This window comes from Oryzias latipes, chromosome 10 (genome assembly GCF_002234675.1).
Source record: "Oryzias latipes chromosome 10, ASM223467v1".
NCBI classification, from domain to species: Eukaryota; Metazoa; Chordata; class Actinopteri; order Beloniformes; family Adrianichthyidae; genus Oryzias; species Oryzias latipes.
In genome coordinates, this window is record NC_019868.2 from 14,632,336 (window position 1) to 14,648,026 (window position 15,691).

The following is a 15,691-nucleotide window of genomic DNA, read 5'->3' on the forward strand; positions in this document are numbered from 1 at the left end:
TGATGGCTCTTTGCTTCGTTCAACTTTTCATTTCTGCGCATTTGTGTGTTTGCATTGCAGGCGAGCTGAAGGAAATCAAGCAAGACATTTCCAGCCTCCGCTATGAGCTCCTGGAGGAGAAGTCCCAGGCCGCAGGAGAGCTGGCTCTGCTCATCCAGCAACTCGGCGACAAGTTTGGCAAGAACACCACGAGACACTGACAGCTTTTGAAAATGGAGGGGACAGGAAAGATGGGAGGACGACTTGAAAGAGGGTGAAAAAAGGAAGAGGTTGAGAAAAGCAGAGGAAAGCCAGGTATTTTTATGAGCAGTTTGCAAGCAGGACAGAAAAAAAACACACACAGGGGAAGTGGGATGTTTATGGGAAATGACCAGAGGTGAATGGAGAAAGTAAAGACTTGAAATGTCCAATTGGGAAAGAGTGAAAATTTGCTAACTTAGAATTAGGTCTAAGTGCTTTATATTCACAAAGCCAGGTCAGACAAGAATGTAAAATGAACACTGTAGCTGTGAGTTGGTGCGAGGTTGCATGGTCAAAGGTCAGTGAAGGTCAGCTGGATAGGCTATGTGTTGACAGTTCTCTTCTAATTAAAAGCAATTCCTGCATGGAGGAAAAAATGGGAGTGAGAAACAGACTCTGAGGGGCAAAAAATCCAAGAATGGTGACGAGGCACCACAAGGGCACAGAGCGATGCAGCACCAATGAATGACCTACATCCCTTGCCAGCAGACATCATTGAATCTCCAGTTTGGAGGAGAGGGGGAGGCCCAGTGAATAGACGGCATGGAGCTGAAATAAGCAGGGAGTAAACAAGAAATTACAGCTGTTATTCACAGCAGACAGACTGCCTTTTGCTTCGATCCCCTCACTTTGTCAGAAATGAAAGCAGTAAAGCCTGTGGAGCGAGACACACCTTCATCTATGAGGCTATCTAATTAAGAAGACTCAGCCCATCATGCACAAGTGACGGTATTAATCAGAGGGATGAGGAAAAGCATATGGAAATAATTCATACCTTCAAAAAATAAGCATTACTATATTATGCCCAAGCCACACATAGTGTTTTTACTTTGTTGCATTTGTTGAATTTGCAAAACAGCTACATTAGGAAAAAATAGCTTTTTAATTAAAAAAATTAAAGTATCATATGTTTTAATGCAATAATCATTGCAAGCAATCATTGACAATAGAATGCAGACACGTTAGATTAAAGAAACAAAAACAAAATTGCTGCAGTTTAAGCATAATTAATGTTTGAAAAACAGCATGTAAGTTCATTTCTAGCTATAAAGACGTTTGTTTTTAAGAAGTTGTGGGAACAGGTGTGAAATCAAAGAGGTCTATTCTTAACAAACTTGTTATGGAGTTATTTCAGTAGAGGGAAAAAATGTGGACTTTCCTGCAGAGATTTATTGGTAACAGTTCATGGTCTTGTTTTTTATTCTTCTGTCTTTTAAGCTTAACTGCTACACAAGGTCTATAAAAACTTTGTCACAATCCTCTGATTAACATATCAGTGTATGATCTAACTGTTTAAAGCTTTAGTTAATGATAAAAAATACTTTAGAAATGAACTACTTAACAAAAAAATGATTATAAATTTACAATTTTTAGGAATGTGCAAATACAAAGACTGAATTAAGATCAGTCAAAATGCTGATGTAGCTGTATGGTGTCCTGAGATGATCCTGAATTGTAGGGTCAGCATAATTTTGATTGTGTACTACTAACTTTTCTGATTTGTTTTCTTTACATTTACATTTTCTGGACCTAAATTAGATTTTAATATTTTGTCCAGCAATCACAAACAGGTTGCAGTAGCATCACGTTGGGTTATCATGTATGTAAATACATTTGCACTTACCCGCCTCACAGTCCCTCATAGCCATGTCTGTTTGTCTTGTGACTAATGCACATCCTGGTTCTTTTCTATAGCAAACTAAGGCAGCAATGACTCCGTGCAATATTTACACTTCACCATCAACACAACACAACTCGAAAATTCTACATAGTGACAAAAACACAGTGATTTAGATTAACATTAACAAGTCCACCAGGTTGGATGCCAACAGCACATTATAAGTAGCAGAGGTCACATGCAACACAGGAGGGAGGTTTGCTGTGAATTCATGTGTAGCGTCTTTGTTTTTTTTAGAGTTGGAGTTGCAGCATGTTTCAAATGTCTCATTTGTTCGAATGAGAGTCCAGAGTACCCACTCAACAAACAGAAACAGGGAAAAAGATACGTTGAGTTGCCATCATACAACATCTATTTCATAAATAATAAATAGTATTCACATTTCAAGTGCTCTTCTGTCAGAGAAAGAAAAATGTTTGCTTGTTGTACATGAATCCAAATAGTATAAAAATGTGACTTTTAACAGAATGAAGAAAGCCATTATTATAACATTTCCCACGATTGTAAATATTTTTAGAAAGATCCATTTGCAAAACAAGTGTTTTCTATGTTTTTTTTGGCATCATTGATCAGTTTGTTTATAGGAACATTAAGCAGCTCTGACATGCAGAAATTAGTATAGATTCTACAGTCCAAATTGCAAAAACACAGTGATAAAGGATCTTTCCTGCTCTCTCTTTTATAGATTTGAAGTTAATCTAGACTACTTACTCACAGAAGGGGAAGTTTAAATGTCAGGATTTCTGCAGTGTCTATAATAAAGTCTCTAGTGAATTAGAGTCTATTTTAACTGGGTTCTGGCCCTATATAGCTCAAAAAGTCTCTGTCAAAAGCATTTTTTTAAGATAATACTAGTGAACAAGCAAGGTCTGGTCTTGTTTAGCTCATTAGTAGCAGTTAGCTCAGAACAACCACTAACTTTAGAAATTGCACAGCAAAAAAAATCATTAGAAAGTAAAAAGACCCACGTTTCAAGAAGAATTGCCTTATTTTCTGTCTTGCAAGACAACAATCTTATCAAAAAGGTTTTCCAATAGCAAAATAATTTGAGAAAGCCTCTCTTAATCACTAGAAATGCTTTTTTAATTAGGAACTCTTGGAAAGAGGATTTATCTTACCCCAATGGCAGATTGTTTCCTTATTTAAAGACAATCCATGTAGGTTAGATTGTTTTGATGTATTTTTAGGGGCCTGTTTTTGCAGTGTGCTTATTGTATTTAAATAGCTACAAATTTCTGTTTATTGAGAACAATTTTACAGTATTTTTTAGCAATGCTCATTTCTTCAAGAAACCTGTTAGGTGACTATAGTTGCTTATCTAGTCAGAAGAAATTGAGCTTGCTTCTTTCCTACATTGTTTCTATCTTCAACTTCCCTTATTGTATTCCTATTTAAAGTCAGTTTAACTTGTTGAGTTTATTTATTTAAAAAAAAAACCCGTATAAGCCGTTTGGTTTGAAAGTAATTAGTAAGGACAATGTTGTATTTTCAGTTGTTCTGCTTCCTTGAGTCAGTCACAAAATGTGTCCTTTTGCTGTGATCATGGGATTCATTTGGCGTCCAAAACAGTATAGAGGACACCTTAAAAATAAGATGGACCAAGGTGCAAAGTCTAGGATGAAGGTAAAACAGATTGTTTATAACTTTTTTAAATTAAGCCAATGTTTAGACAAATCTGATTTCCTTAACATTAGTTGTTTAAATAAAATATTTTATTCTATTGCTTAAGCCTTTTGCTCCTGAAGGTTTGACTCCTAATTAACCCTTTTTCACCAGAACTTTAGCTCCAGTGTTTACATTCCTTTGACTACTGTAACTCTTCAACTGTTTACGCAATTAACGTAATTCCAGCAGATTCTGAAGCAGAGAAAGGCAGCCTTTCACTGACATGCAACACTGTCCAGCAGTGAAGTCCTTACGCAATCAATGTAAATCAGCTAAATCAGTGGGTTTGCGGTACCATGTGGAACTTAGTTACGTGTACAATCGAGGAGCTATGGTAGGTCAAAGAATGTGTGCTATTTTGGTTTCACCAGTGAAATCTTTGGTGTTAACGGGAAAGTCATCACTGCTACACAGAGAAAAACTTGGGCAAGGCTAAACATCACTAAAAAGCTTAAACTGTCTACCAAAGAAAGATAGAAAGTACATTGAGCACACCCAAGATACAGAAAACAAACACAAACACATGCAAGTGTAGGAAGCAACTGGCAAATCTTACTTTTTCTCCAGAGTCCCCAGAGTACTTTGTTGTTTTTTATCCACTCAGAATCAGCGTTCTCTAATTGTACACATGCACGCACACACACGCACACACGCACACACACACACACAGTGTAACCATTCTTCAGTGTGTGAGTCTGTTTTTTGCCAAACGATGCTTTGACACATCATTAAGGCTGAGAATATAACCTTAGCTTTTCTGGAAGAACAAAATTCCAATAACTACCTACTAATTTGAATAAAAAAAAAATACTTATCAAAGCAGACTCCTTGCACTGCATAAAAGGCAACTTAAGTAAGCCTCAATCCTCCAGACACAGGTCATAAAAACATATCAAAGGAACAATCCCATCTTAATATCTATTGATGTTTTTGTACCAGAGCACCACAGTCTAACAGCACAAAACCCTAATGTTTCCATATTGTTAATGAAGAAAATTATCCTCAAAAATATAATTATTGCATTTAGTTTATAAATTTAAGCAGTAATTTCACCCAGGCAGATATCTCAATATTTACAATTTTTGGAGAAAGGTATGATTTCAATTTTAAATAAATGTTTAGAAATTTTTCTACACTCAGCAAAATGATAGCAGTTCCTATCAAATATCCTAAAAGAAAACAGCTATTATTATTATATTATTTTTACTATTGTATCTGACTCTGTTTTAGTTTAAAGAATACTGTTTATGGTCATTTTACATAAAATGTTTGGCTTTATTTTATGACTATTTCTATGACATATTTTATGTTATTCCTAAGGGTTTTTACTTTTGTTTGTCAAAGCAGAAATTGGAAAAGAGTAAGAAGGTTTTATCATTTTCTAAAAAACTGCATTTTTGATCCGGAATGTAGTCAGGAAATAATAAATAAACAACATCTTGTCCTGTAAATTGTCCTATTTTTAATCCTTGAATTAAACGGATAACTCTAAAAAGCCCTTGTTTTGTTATTGATGCACATGGCATGTTTGTGTTGGTGAAATGCAATTAGCAAATGTGCAATGTTTGTCCCCACCTGTGCCAGTTAGAGGATAACAGCTGCTGCAGAAAAGTCAGGCAGGTGGCTCCTTTCCTCTCTAACAACAAAAGGAAAACACACACACAGACAAGAAGATGTATGGTACCCACTCAGTTCAGAATGTTCTTGCAGTGCAGTGCAGTCACATACAACAGCTTTTGTCCTTTATACCCACTTTGCCCTCTTTTTTTTGCTTTGGAAACTGTAGGGGCCGGAACTCTGGACAGTTCCGATGGTGTAATGTTCAGGAAGTTATCTCACCAGAGTAATATCTTACTTTGCACCTTAAAATGCATTTAAACTTGTAAACAACTCACTAACACCAAACACTTCAAGAAAAATCTGTAAAGCCTTCTCCTGTTTCCTGACCTGCTTTGCTATGCACTGCTAACATAAAAAGGGGGATATTATTCTAACTGTTTCCTTCTTAAACTCACAAAAGAGCGACATTTGTTTAAATGGAACGCTAACAAAGGTCAACAGCAACACAAAAAATGATGAAGCATCCGTTAAATGTTGTGTAGAACATAAAGCAGCAAGCTCACCAAGAAAACGCAAATGACTCTTAGCAATATTGCTATTAGACCCAAGACATCAATCCCTCAAATGTATTTTCATCTTACAAATGAGTGGTTTATATGCATTAACCCTGGTTAATCTTGAAGTTTTATGTGTGGGCAATAAAGGATGCATCATGTCCTAACAAATCAACTAGCCTCTTCCTGCAAATTATGTTTGTTTTTCTCAGTCTAAGAAATAAGAGCTGCATTTGTTTTTGTGTAAATGTTGATTAGCAAAAGTCAATGTACAGTTTTCCTTTTTTATTTATTTATTTATCAAATATCTGATCTCGATCAGTAAAATTGACATAATGTAAATTAAGTCACTATTTCGTTTGGGATATGAGCCACTGAGGTTCTCCAGCTCTCTTCACCTGAGGCCAAGATAAAGCAAAAAGCAGTTAAGAAATGTCAGTGATTATTAAAAAGCAAGGGACTTATGTTAATGGTTTACATTTATTTCTTTAGGGAAACAAACATGCACGTAGAAATTTCCCGGAAGCCTGTGAAGGTGTCACAGCAGGAGACCAGCTCAGCTGCATTTTTTTTCACAGCCACTTTGAAAATGTCCCTAGATTAGCTCACAGCCTTAGTCAAATGCATAACTTATGATCCTTTTTTTTTCAAGGGGGCATGTTCCATTTTGCAGCTGTATCTAATTCTCCATTTGGGATAGCTCTTTACTTTAGGCCTGCACGTGCGCTCAGATGAAGCATTTTATACATACAGTATATAAAACGGCTTACATCCTCAACATAAAAAGTTAATGGTTTCCTTGCAGCCGCCTCGCTGCTGTGTCTCCATTTACACCTGGAAGAGAACAATTCTCACTAAAAGGCCGAAAAGCTATCTTTTTGCTTTAGAAATGAATTTGTAGTTCACTCTCTGTGTTAATCCAAAATAATTGGGATACTTGCTGCCGTTTTTGAGCGTTTATCAGACGAGTTATTGAGCCCGGGAGAACTAATCTGTGACTATCTTTCAAACTTTACTAAACTGATTTTACTGTTTTTTATTTGCCCCTCTCGGATTATTGCGGGATAGTGTGGGTCACAGAGACAGAAACACGCAGAAGGAGGCGGCTGACACAGACAGCTCTCAGACGGAGTGGGAGAGAAGCTGCAGTAGAATCTTTGAACGAGCTAATGAACCCTGAATGGAGACGTGATCACCGGTGTTTTTAGGCTAGTGGAAATTTCAGAATAAAAGCACTTCCGTTGCAGATATACTTCCGTTTTGAGTTAAAGTTGTGTGAGTTATTGTGTTGAGTTTTGAGTTATTGTGTTGTGTTGTGAGATATTGTGTTGTGTTTTGAGTTATTGTGTTGTGTTGTGAGTTATTGCTTTGTGTTGTGAGTTGAAGTAATGTGTTGAGAGTTATTGTGTTTTTTTATGAGTTATTGTGTTGTGAGTCATTGTGTTGTGTTGTGAGTTATTGTGTTGTGTTGTAAGTTATTGTTTTGTGTTGTGAGTTATTGTTTTAGTGTTTTGACGAATTGTTGCATGTTATTAAGTGTTGTGTTGTGATTCCACTGTACGGTGGCCAAGAGGTGCAAGACACATTCACATTAAGGATACAACAACAGCAAATCCCAGTACAAATAAACAAATACTGAAACACAACAGCAAATCCGGGTACAAACTACCAAATATCGAATCCCAAAAAGCAATCTTGTTACAAATGACCAAATTCAGAAACCCAACAACGAAAGCGGAGACACGGCTTCTAACAGAAAGGGACGTAATATAAAACCAATTGGGGATGATTTTTTTAAAGTTATTTATTATTATTTTCTTTATTTGGGCATTATAAATACATGAAACAGTCCAAAAGCATTTTTTAAAATGGTTTTACAACACAATTCTTTTTAAAACGTTGTTTAGCAAAGTAAATTTTTTGCATCACTTCTGGTATTAAGGGTTTTCCTTTTCCATTATCTCCTTTTTGTTAATTTTTTCTCCTTCCTCTGCTGTCGTGTTTTGCAAGCTTAACGGAAAGGGAATACCCTTAATACAGGAAGTGATGCAAAAACTTTACCTTGGTAAACATTGTTGTAATTTCTATTGTAGTAATACGATTTTAAAAGATGCTTTTGGACTGTCTCATGTATTGAAAATGTCTACATAAAAAAGACAGTAATAAATAAATGTAAAAAATCATACACTATTAGTTTTATATTACATTACTCGGATTTATTTGTACCGAGATTGTTTTTGATTTGGTATTTGTTTTCCAGATCTCCAAGTCCTGCTAGCTGCTGATTAGCTCGATCAGATGTCTACACATTCTCATTGAATGAACACACCTGGTCCAGGTAATCAGCACAGCAGTAAGGGCCATATCAGGCCATATCAGGATATTGATGGCCGGGTGAAGCTTTAAGAGAGAGAGGGAGGTCAACTCCAAATTCTTGTTATGTTCACAAATGTTTCAAGTTTAATTTATTTTAATTTTTCATTGATTTGCACGTTTACATTTTAGGCAGGGTGTTTGATTTTTTCTGTAGACCCCTCTTGAGTTTACTATCGGGATTGCTTCAATGTCAGATGTGAACGTATTGATGGAATGGACTGGCCCGCCCGTTCCCCAGATCTGAATCCAATTGGGCAGGTCTGAAACATTCTACCTCAGTCCATCCTCCCTTCCGTGGCAAACCTACGTCACTGCAAAATCCGAGTGCCTGATTGGTGAAAGTGAAACTAGTTTAAGTGGCTGCTTTTTTTGTACGTAGAGCCTGAAAACTGTCCTAAAATCTGCGTGGCAAGGCGTAAATGCAAGAGTTTTGAACACAAAAGCCCAAAACGCGAGTTTACATAGACCAGGGTTGGGCAAATTACAGCGTCCCATTAAACAATTTAATCTGGCCCAACAAACTGGAATAAATTGTATTAGTAATGCTTATTAAAGCTTTATTTCAATTTATTCTGGTATCTCCTCATAGATGGTGCACTACAAATATATTGATCTTTGTTAAGGTTAAGAAAGATATTCCGCATTCATAGTGTTAAAATATTTGTGGGATTTTTGGGTTGGACAGTCATTATTCCCATCATTCCAACACTACATGAATGCAGCATTTCTCTTCCATTTCTCTTCTAGTTGTAAATGCAGAAACGGCAGCGAGGCTTCTTCCAAGGGACCGTCAACAAAGTGCAAACTCTGAGCAAAGACCATTCGGTAAATGAATAAATGTCTACATTGAAGACTTGTCAGCATATTCATGCTACAACCAATATTTTGTAAGAAAGTCCATATTAAGAATATTTTTTAAGAAAGTCCACTGAAGCCAAAATTTCTGTACTGACTAATTATGACCCTCTTGTCCTAACTAAGTTTCTGTCAGATGGTTACTTTTTTATTTCTAGGAATTTTATTTATATAAAAATGTTGATCAGAATTGGTCCAAAATCCTCAATAGCTCTGACGATACTGAAGCTTCTGTCACCAGTACAGAAAGTTTGGTGACAATATCGTCAGTATCTTCAGAGCTATTGAGAACCTTTATTATAATTCATATCTATTAATGTTTGGAAAAATATATATACAATAAAACAAAATTAAGATGGACTTTCTTGTAAAATATTGTTTGTAGCATGAATATGCTGATGAGTCTTCATTACCAGCTTATATAAATGTAGACATTTATTCATTTATTCATTTACAGAATGGTCTTTTCTCTGAACTTGCACTTTGTTGATGGTTCCTTAAGAACGGACCCCTGGCTTTGTGAAAATGAGCCACAGGAACTGTAAAGGCATTGTGTCCTGACCGGATCTAAATGGAGTGTTAATGTTTTGTATTTAAAAAGAGACATGTACGTCTACTTTTCGTGGATATGTGGGTGTCTTTGTATGTGGATTTGAGTCATCCATCTGTATGTTGACCTTACTGCCAACTGAAACAGATGTTTCCTGAATGTTCTCCATAAAGCAGAATCATAAACGCCCTGTTTTATCAAACATTCTGATATTTACGAGACCTCTGCTTTTTCATACAGTTGAGTTTCCCCCTCAGTCTGTGTAGCTTCAGGTTGTCGCACGATTCCTTTTTACTGGCTAGTACTCTGTGACACCTTCAGAAAAACTCACCTTACATGGTAAATTCATGAGTCATCAGACTGGATTTTTTTTTTGTTTTTTGTTTCTTTGTTTTGCTCAAACAGCCCAGGGTCAAGCAGGAAAGACGTCTTTATGGGCAGATTTTATTTTTTCATTAAAAAGCTTTTACATTAATCTTATCCAAATAATGACCTGAACTTCTCAACTTTTTCCTTTAGGAGAAATCATCTGTATTAATTAGAAAAAAGTCCACTGTAGGACTTAGTTTACAGCATTTTTTATTCCAACTTTGCTGATATGACTGTCTTCAAACTTCATCTACTGACCTACAACTGCATAGAATGTACAGTAATGGCACAAAATCCCTGAATCCCTGAGAAATAAATGAATGACGGTATTTTAGTCTTGTTTAGACATGCTGTACACCATACAACCAGACACAAACACTCCTTATGAGTCAGTGTTGTCAAAACAATCCCAGTCTGAGGTTCATGTGCCTCTAAAAGTTCACAGGGAATTTTATTATCTGGCTTACTCCTGTGCGCTCGCTCAGATCTCTAATATGAGTTTTGGCCTTAAAGGCATCGCTGGGTTCACTCAGTCAGACGGTTGTTTGTGCGTCTGTATGTGCTGCGAATGTGTATGGGTTGTCAATCAGGAAAACTTTTATTTATCTCTACTTGCTGTATTGCTCATTACCTGTCAGCATTGTCCTGCTTGCTTGCATGTAAGACCTTTGTGACTTTTTAAAGTTTTCATGTGTGTGGGTGTTTGTGCAGTTTGCTCCTAACATCCCATCTCGGGAGTATTTTTTTCCCAGAAGCCCAAAGCAAGTAAGTGTTTCCTCCTCATCCCCTCACACCTCTCCTCCTCCTCCTCATCCTCCCTCTTGCTGGCCCCCTCCATGTCTCTCTCTGTGTTGTTCTCTCTTCAGGCAGAACACTGAGCGATGTGACCTCCTGCCTCTGAAAGACAGGGATTCCAGGGATTTGGAGGAGACGCTCATTTCTTTCCAGCACCCTCCAAGGGGACGAACTGCAATTCCATGTATTGAAAAAAGTATGCTTGTGTAAACCCAAACTTACAGTTAAACCCCTCCATCTGTAGAAGGCGGAACCTGCTGGCAGGGCTCAGGACAGAGCCTTCAGGGGAAATCTGCCCACTTCACACGCTGAATTACACATATCTCCCACAGAACACAGTGTCCATCAGGTTGATAAGGAATATGCTTCATGTGTTGTACACAAACAAAACCTTGCACAAATACCTTAGTGATTTGAAAAAGCAGTGATATTAGAGATATTTATTTGAGTAACAGAAAAATATGCATATAATAAATTCATAATCTTTTCAGGGCTTCTAAAGTCTTGGAATAAACTTGGACCATAGATGAATAAACCCCAGAGCCTAAAAAATGCCAAAGTATTGCTCCAGGTGGCGAATGGGTTGAAGAGGGCCAGCAAACCATCTACAATGCAGATAGACAACTGTTCATGAATTTAAAGACAAGACTGGTGTTTAGCTATTGGTTCAAAGTGAAGGCCTAATTGATGATGTGGTTCAGAGTGACTTAACAACCCAGCATACATGTAAGTGAAGTAGATCTTTCTTATTAAAATTGTGTCAAAGCTTCACTATGTCAAATATTCCTGCTAGGTTGTCATGTTTAAAGTTAAACTCTGATAATCTTTTGATTTATTTTCTAAAGCATTCTCAGTGGTCTTTTAGTTATTTTATGCCATTTTTAGCCAGAGTCAAAAAGCCTAGGACCTAGTTTTTGCAGAGCAGCAGTAGTTCATCAGAAATTCACCTCTGAGTTGTGGGCAGGACCGTTAGCTCAGGGTAAGTGTGAGCCCTTTAGCGCTGTCTCCCTTTAGCTTACATCCCTTCACCACCCCAAGCTTACATGAATGGTAAAGCAAAAATGGTGAGCAAAATTGGAAATATCCAGTTGTATAGTATTGAGCCCGATGCCAGCTGAGACGAGGAAAATGACGAGGTACATGGATCTATTTGTCTGTAATTGGAAGCACCAGAATGGAGCAGAGCAGGCAACTTGTCCAGCACATTTGTGACATCAAAAAAGAGACCTTTTTCAAATGGCTTTTTTTTTTATTTGCTCCCAACTCACCACAATTTGAATATAGAAATACTCAGGTATGCGATTTTATGCTTTTATGCTTAATTTTCTTTATTTATGTAGACAGACAGACAGACAGACAGACAGACAGACAGACAGACAGACAGACAGACAGACAGACAGACAGACAGACAGACAGACAGACAGACAGACAGACAGACAGACAGACAGACAGACAGACAACTGTATATAACGGTCCCACATATATATATATTTATGTCCTCCATCTTGAGAAAAAAGCTACAAGAACATGTTAAAAACACCCAAAACACAATTTTTATTGAAGTAGGTCTTTAATAAAGAAAAATGCAGCCACTGTCACGTAGGCATGTGTAGCATTTTTTGTTTCAGTTTTAGTCCATATTTTAATTCTGAATAAGAGTAAAGCCCTCCTTAGATGACCTAATGAGGAAAGACCTTCTTGTGCAAACCAAATAATAGCTATAGTGGAGTAAGGTTTTACTTTCTAACAGTCACAGCTGTTTTTCACCACAGATGAGCACTTTGTCAGAATCATTAGACTATTTTTCACATAGCTTCATCCCAATTTTAATTTTCCTCCCTGATTATTAATAAAACAAAAACTCAGCTCCAGAGTTGTGACACCTTTGTCATGAATCTCTGCCAGCGCTGAAACACAAAAATCTCATTTGTGGAGCAGTCAGGGGCCTGATGGAGTGGCAGAGGATGGGGCTATCTGCAGGCCAGCAAAAGTAAAGATTTGCAGACTATTTACCAATGCCTGAAAACCTCTCTGTTCTGGATGGATGGACGGCCTCAGATATGATAGGCTGTCCATGGTATTGAGCTAGGCCTCAAGGTGCTTGAGCTGCACTGAGTGTTTGCAGCACTGAGTGCAAGATAAATGTGCCAGGTGTGTATCTTTGTATATTTGAGGATTTTTTTTCTCCCTTGGTGGTTTTCACTGGGTTTGTTGCACAAAAAATCCACATATTACACTTAATATTTTCAATTAAACTTTTATACTTATCTTTGGTTTAAAAAGCAAACTCTTGATTCTTGAAGTCACAAAAACATAAATAAATTACAATTCTGAACAGGTCATTTTACCTGAAATAAAATGTTTGGGTTTATGAACTGACCAAATATTTTTAGACTTTTTATCTTATTATCAAAGCATTTCTGACTTGAAAGTATAAAGTCTTGTGCTGTTTTTTTTTCATAAAAATGTTGAAGTTGAAGAAAGTTTTCAAAAAATCAACCAAGGATTAAACCTGCAGTAGCAGAGAGAGTGCAACATTTCAATACCTAAATAATATTTGATCAATTTGTTTTACAGAATCTGAAAAATAATGTATAAAACAGTCATACTGTAAGGCAAATGCTGGATGAATAACAAACAAAAAAAGGAAAATTTTAAATATAAAAAAACAGGCAAAGAAATTAAAACAAAACATCCTTTGAAAAATGAAAAATAAGATTTTGACATTCCAACAAAAGAAGAAAGGCAGCAAATTCTGTAAGCAGGGATATTTGCAAAACAACAAAGAAGGGAATATGAACTGTTCAGTCATGGAAATCTTATTAAGAAAAATTGCAAAACAGTCGATTTCCAACAGCACCACCTGAACTCGTCAGATCCAGATATTTTTAGAATTTTCTAATATAAAACTTTGGTTTTGCGATTCTTCTCAACTCTTTGTCTTCGGTAAGTATTGAAAATTCATTCATTCATTCATTCATTCATTTTCTTGACCGTTTTTCCCCTTTCGGGGTCACGGGGCTGCCGGAGCCTATCCCAGCCACTTGTGGGCGAAGGCAGGGGACAACCTGGACAGGTCGCCAGTCTGTCGCAGGGTAGAATGTCCACAATCACACACCCATTCACTTTCACACTCACACCTATGGACAATTTAGAGTGATCAATTAACCTATGAAGCATGTTTTTGGACGGTGGGAGGAATCCGGAGACCCCGGAGAGAACCCACGCTTGCATGGGGAGAACATGCGGGCGGCCGTGGTGCAGCGGTAGGGCGGTCGACCCATGATCTTAAGATTGCAGGTTCGATTTCAGCCTTGCACGCCTATGTGTCGAAGTGTCCTTGGGCAAGACACTGAACCCCACTTTGCCTCTGGTGGGAGGTTGGCAGCGGAGCTGCCGCCAGTGTGTGAATGGGACTGTGACTGTAAAGCGCTTTGGGCCTTCGTAAGAAGGTAGAAAGCGCTATATAAGTATACGCCATTTACCCTGCAAACTCCACACAGAAAGGTCCCCTGTTTATTTTTTTTTCATGTCCCCCAGCCAGGACTTGAACCAGAGGCCTTCTTGCTGTGAGGCAAGAGCACTAACCACTGCGCCACCGTGCAGCCAGTATTGAAAATGTGCATTCAAAATAATATTAAAAACACCCAAATTTTATATATATACACAAAAAACATAATAACATAATAAGAAAGATCCACTTCACTTATACACAGATGCTTTCAAATGACATGGAATGCAGTTTTAGAAGTTTCTTGAATTGGAAAAATGAGAAACTTTTTGAGAAAAATGTGTGAAGAAGAGCAGAGAAGGATGTAAACAATGAGAGGAAGTTAAGTTTTATTACTATGACAGGGCTGCTGCTTGGGCTGCTGCTTGTTACACACAACAATATTTCCTCTTTGGTTATTTATGTACTTAGAACATAGTTTCCCTTTTATGGCCCAGTTGTAACTGCAGCAGCAACATTCATCATCTGACTCACTTTTCCAATCTTTTGTCCCTTTTCTGTAAATGTTTCTGGGTTTTTTCCTCCCACCGTCTCTCACTTACCCGATTTGGCCTTTTTTATTTTTCTTCATCCGTCTTTCTTATCTTTTGCTTGCATGTGTTGAACTCGACATCTCTTGGTCTCGCCATCCCTCTTCCGTTTGTCTCTGTTTGTCTACATTTGTGTCACTTTCCCTCCACTTTTCGTGCTCTGTTTGGCTCTCCCTGTTTCTGCCACTGTAGCTGTGAATGGACAGCAAACACGCTCATGCATAATCATGGCTGGATCAAAGACTACAACACTTCCTGTAATGAAAACTTGTTCTGTTTTTTCTCTCTCCCATCTGCTTTACTTTCTTGCACACACACACACACACACCCACACACCCTCCCCTTGTCTGTCGCATGCTTCTCCTGCACTTCACCTCCACGCACAGCCCTCAATCTTTGACTCTTTCTTTGTTTTGATGTCTCTGGATTTTTTTTAGAGCAGGTTTCTGGTCTGTCGCGTGGCTACTGAAGCGTGGCCCCATCCTACACTCTGATAAGGACCCATTTACCAGGGGCACTCTAATCCATCCCTACCAAGAGTTTCTCCAGTGATCCTGAACACATGCTTCCCTAATAAACCCGCATTTGACATTGAGACTATAAAAACGCCTCAGCTCATTCAAGCCCTGGTGGTTATTTTTGGGCACAAAGACAAATAGGGCAATCGTTATGGTCAGTTAAAAAAAAGATCTACTGTTTTTTTACATTTGTTTTGTAGTGTTTCTCTATAAAAATCCTTCTCCTAAGTTCTAAATTCAACCTCCTGAAGCTTTCTTACAATTTTATGACAGTAAATCTTCTGGATGATGCTAGCAGCATTAATTTTAATACTTCTGCAGTTGATAATATAATCTCTGATGCAGTTTGCACCATTAAAGTTATCAAGACTTGGTCTCATTCCACGCAAGCACAAAACACTTTTGTTGAAATTGTTTGCAAAACACTTAAAAAATCTCAACTTCAATTATTAGGGTGCATCTTCAGTTTGACGTAGGTCATGATTCACTT

The 15,691-nt window shown here is 37.5% G+C and overlaps 1 protein-coding gene across 1 annotated transcript in view; it reads left to right on the top strand.

The window, feature by feature from the left end:
* Positions 1-5,071, top strand: part of LOC101169118 (short transient receptor potential channel 7-like) — a 53,878-nt gene extending 48,807 nt beyond the window's left edge. The window contains exon 12 of the mRNA XM_020706558.2: positions 61-5,071. Within this exon, the coding sequence (XP_020562217.2) occupies positions 61-200 (140 nt within the window). The 3' untranslated portion in view covers positions 201-5,071. The remainder of the gene's footprint in view (positions 1-60) is intronic.
* Positions 5,072-15,691: the final 10,620 nt, after the last annotated feature.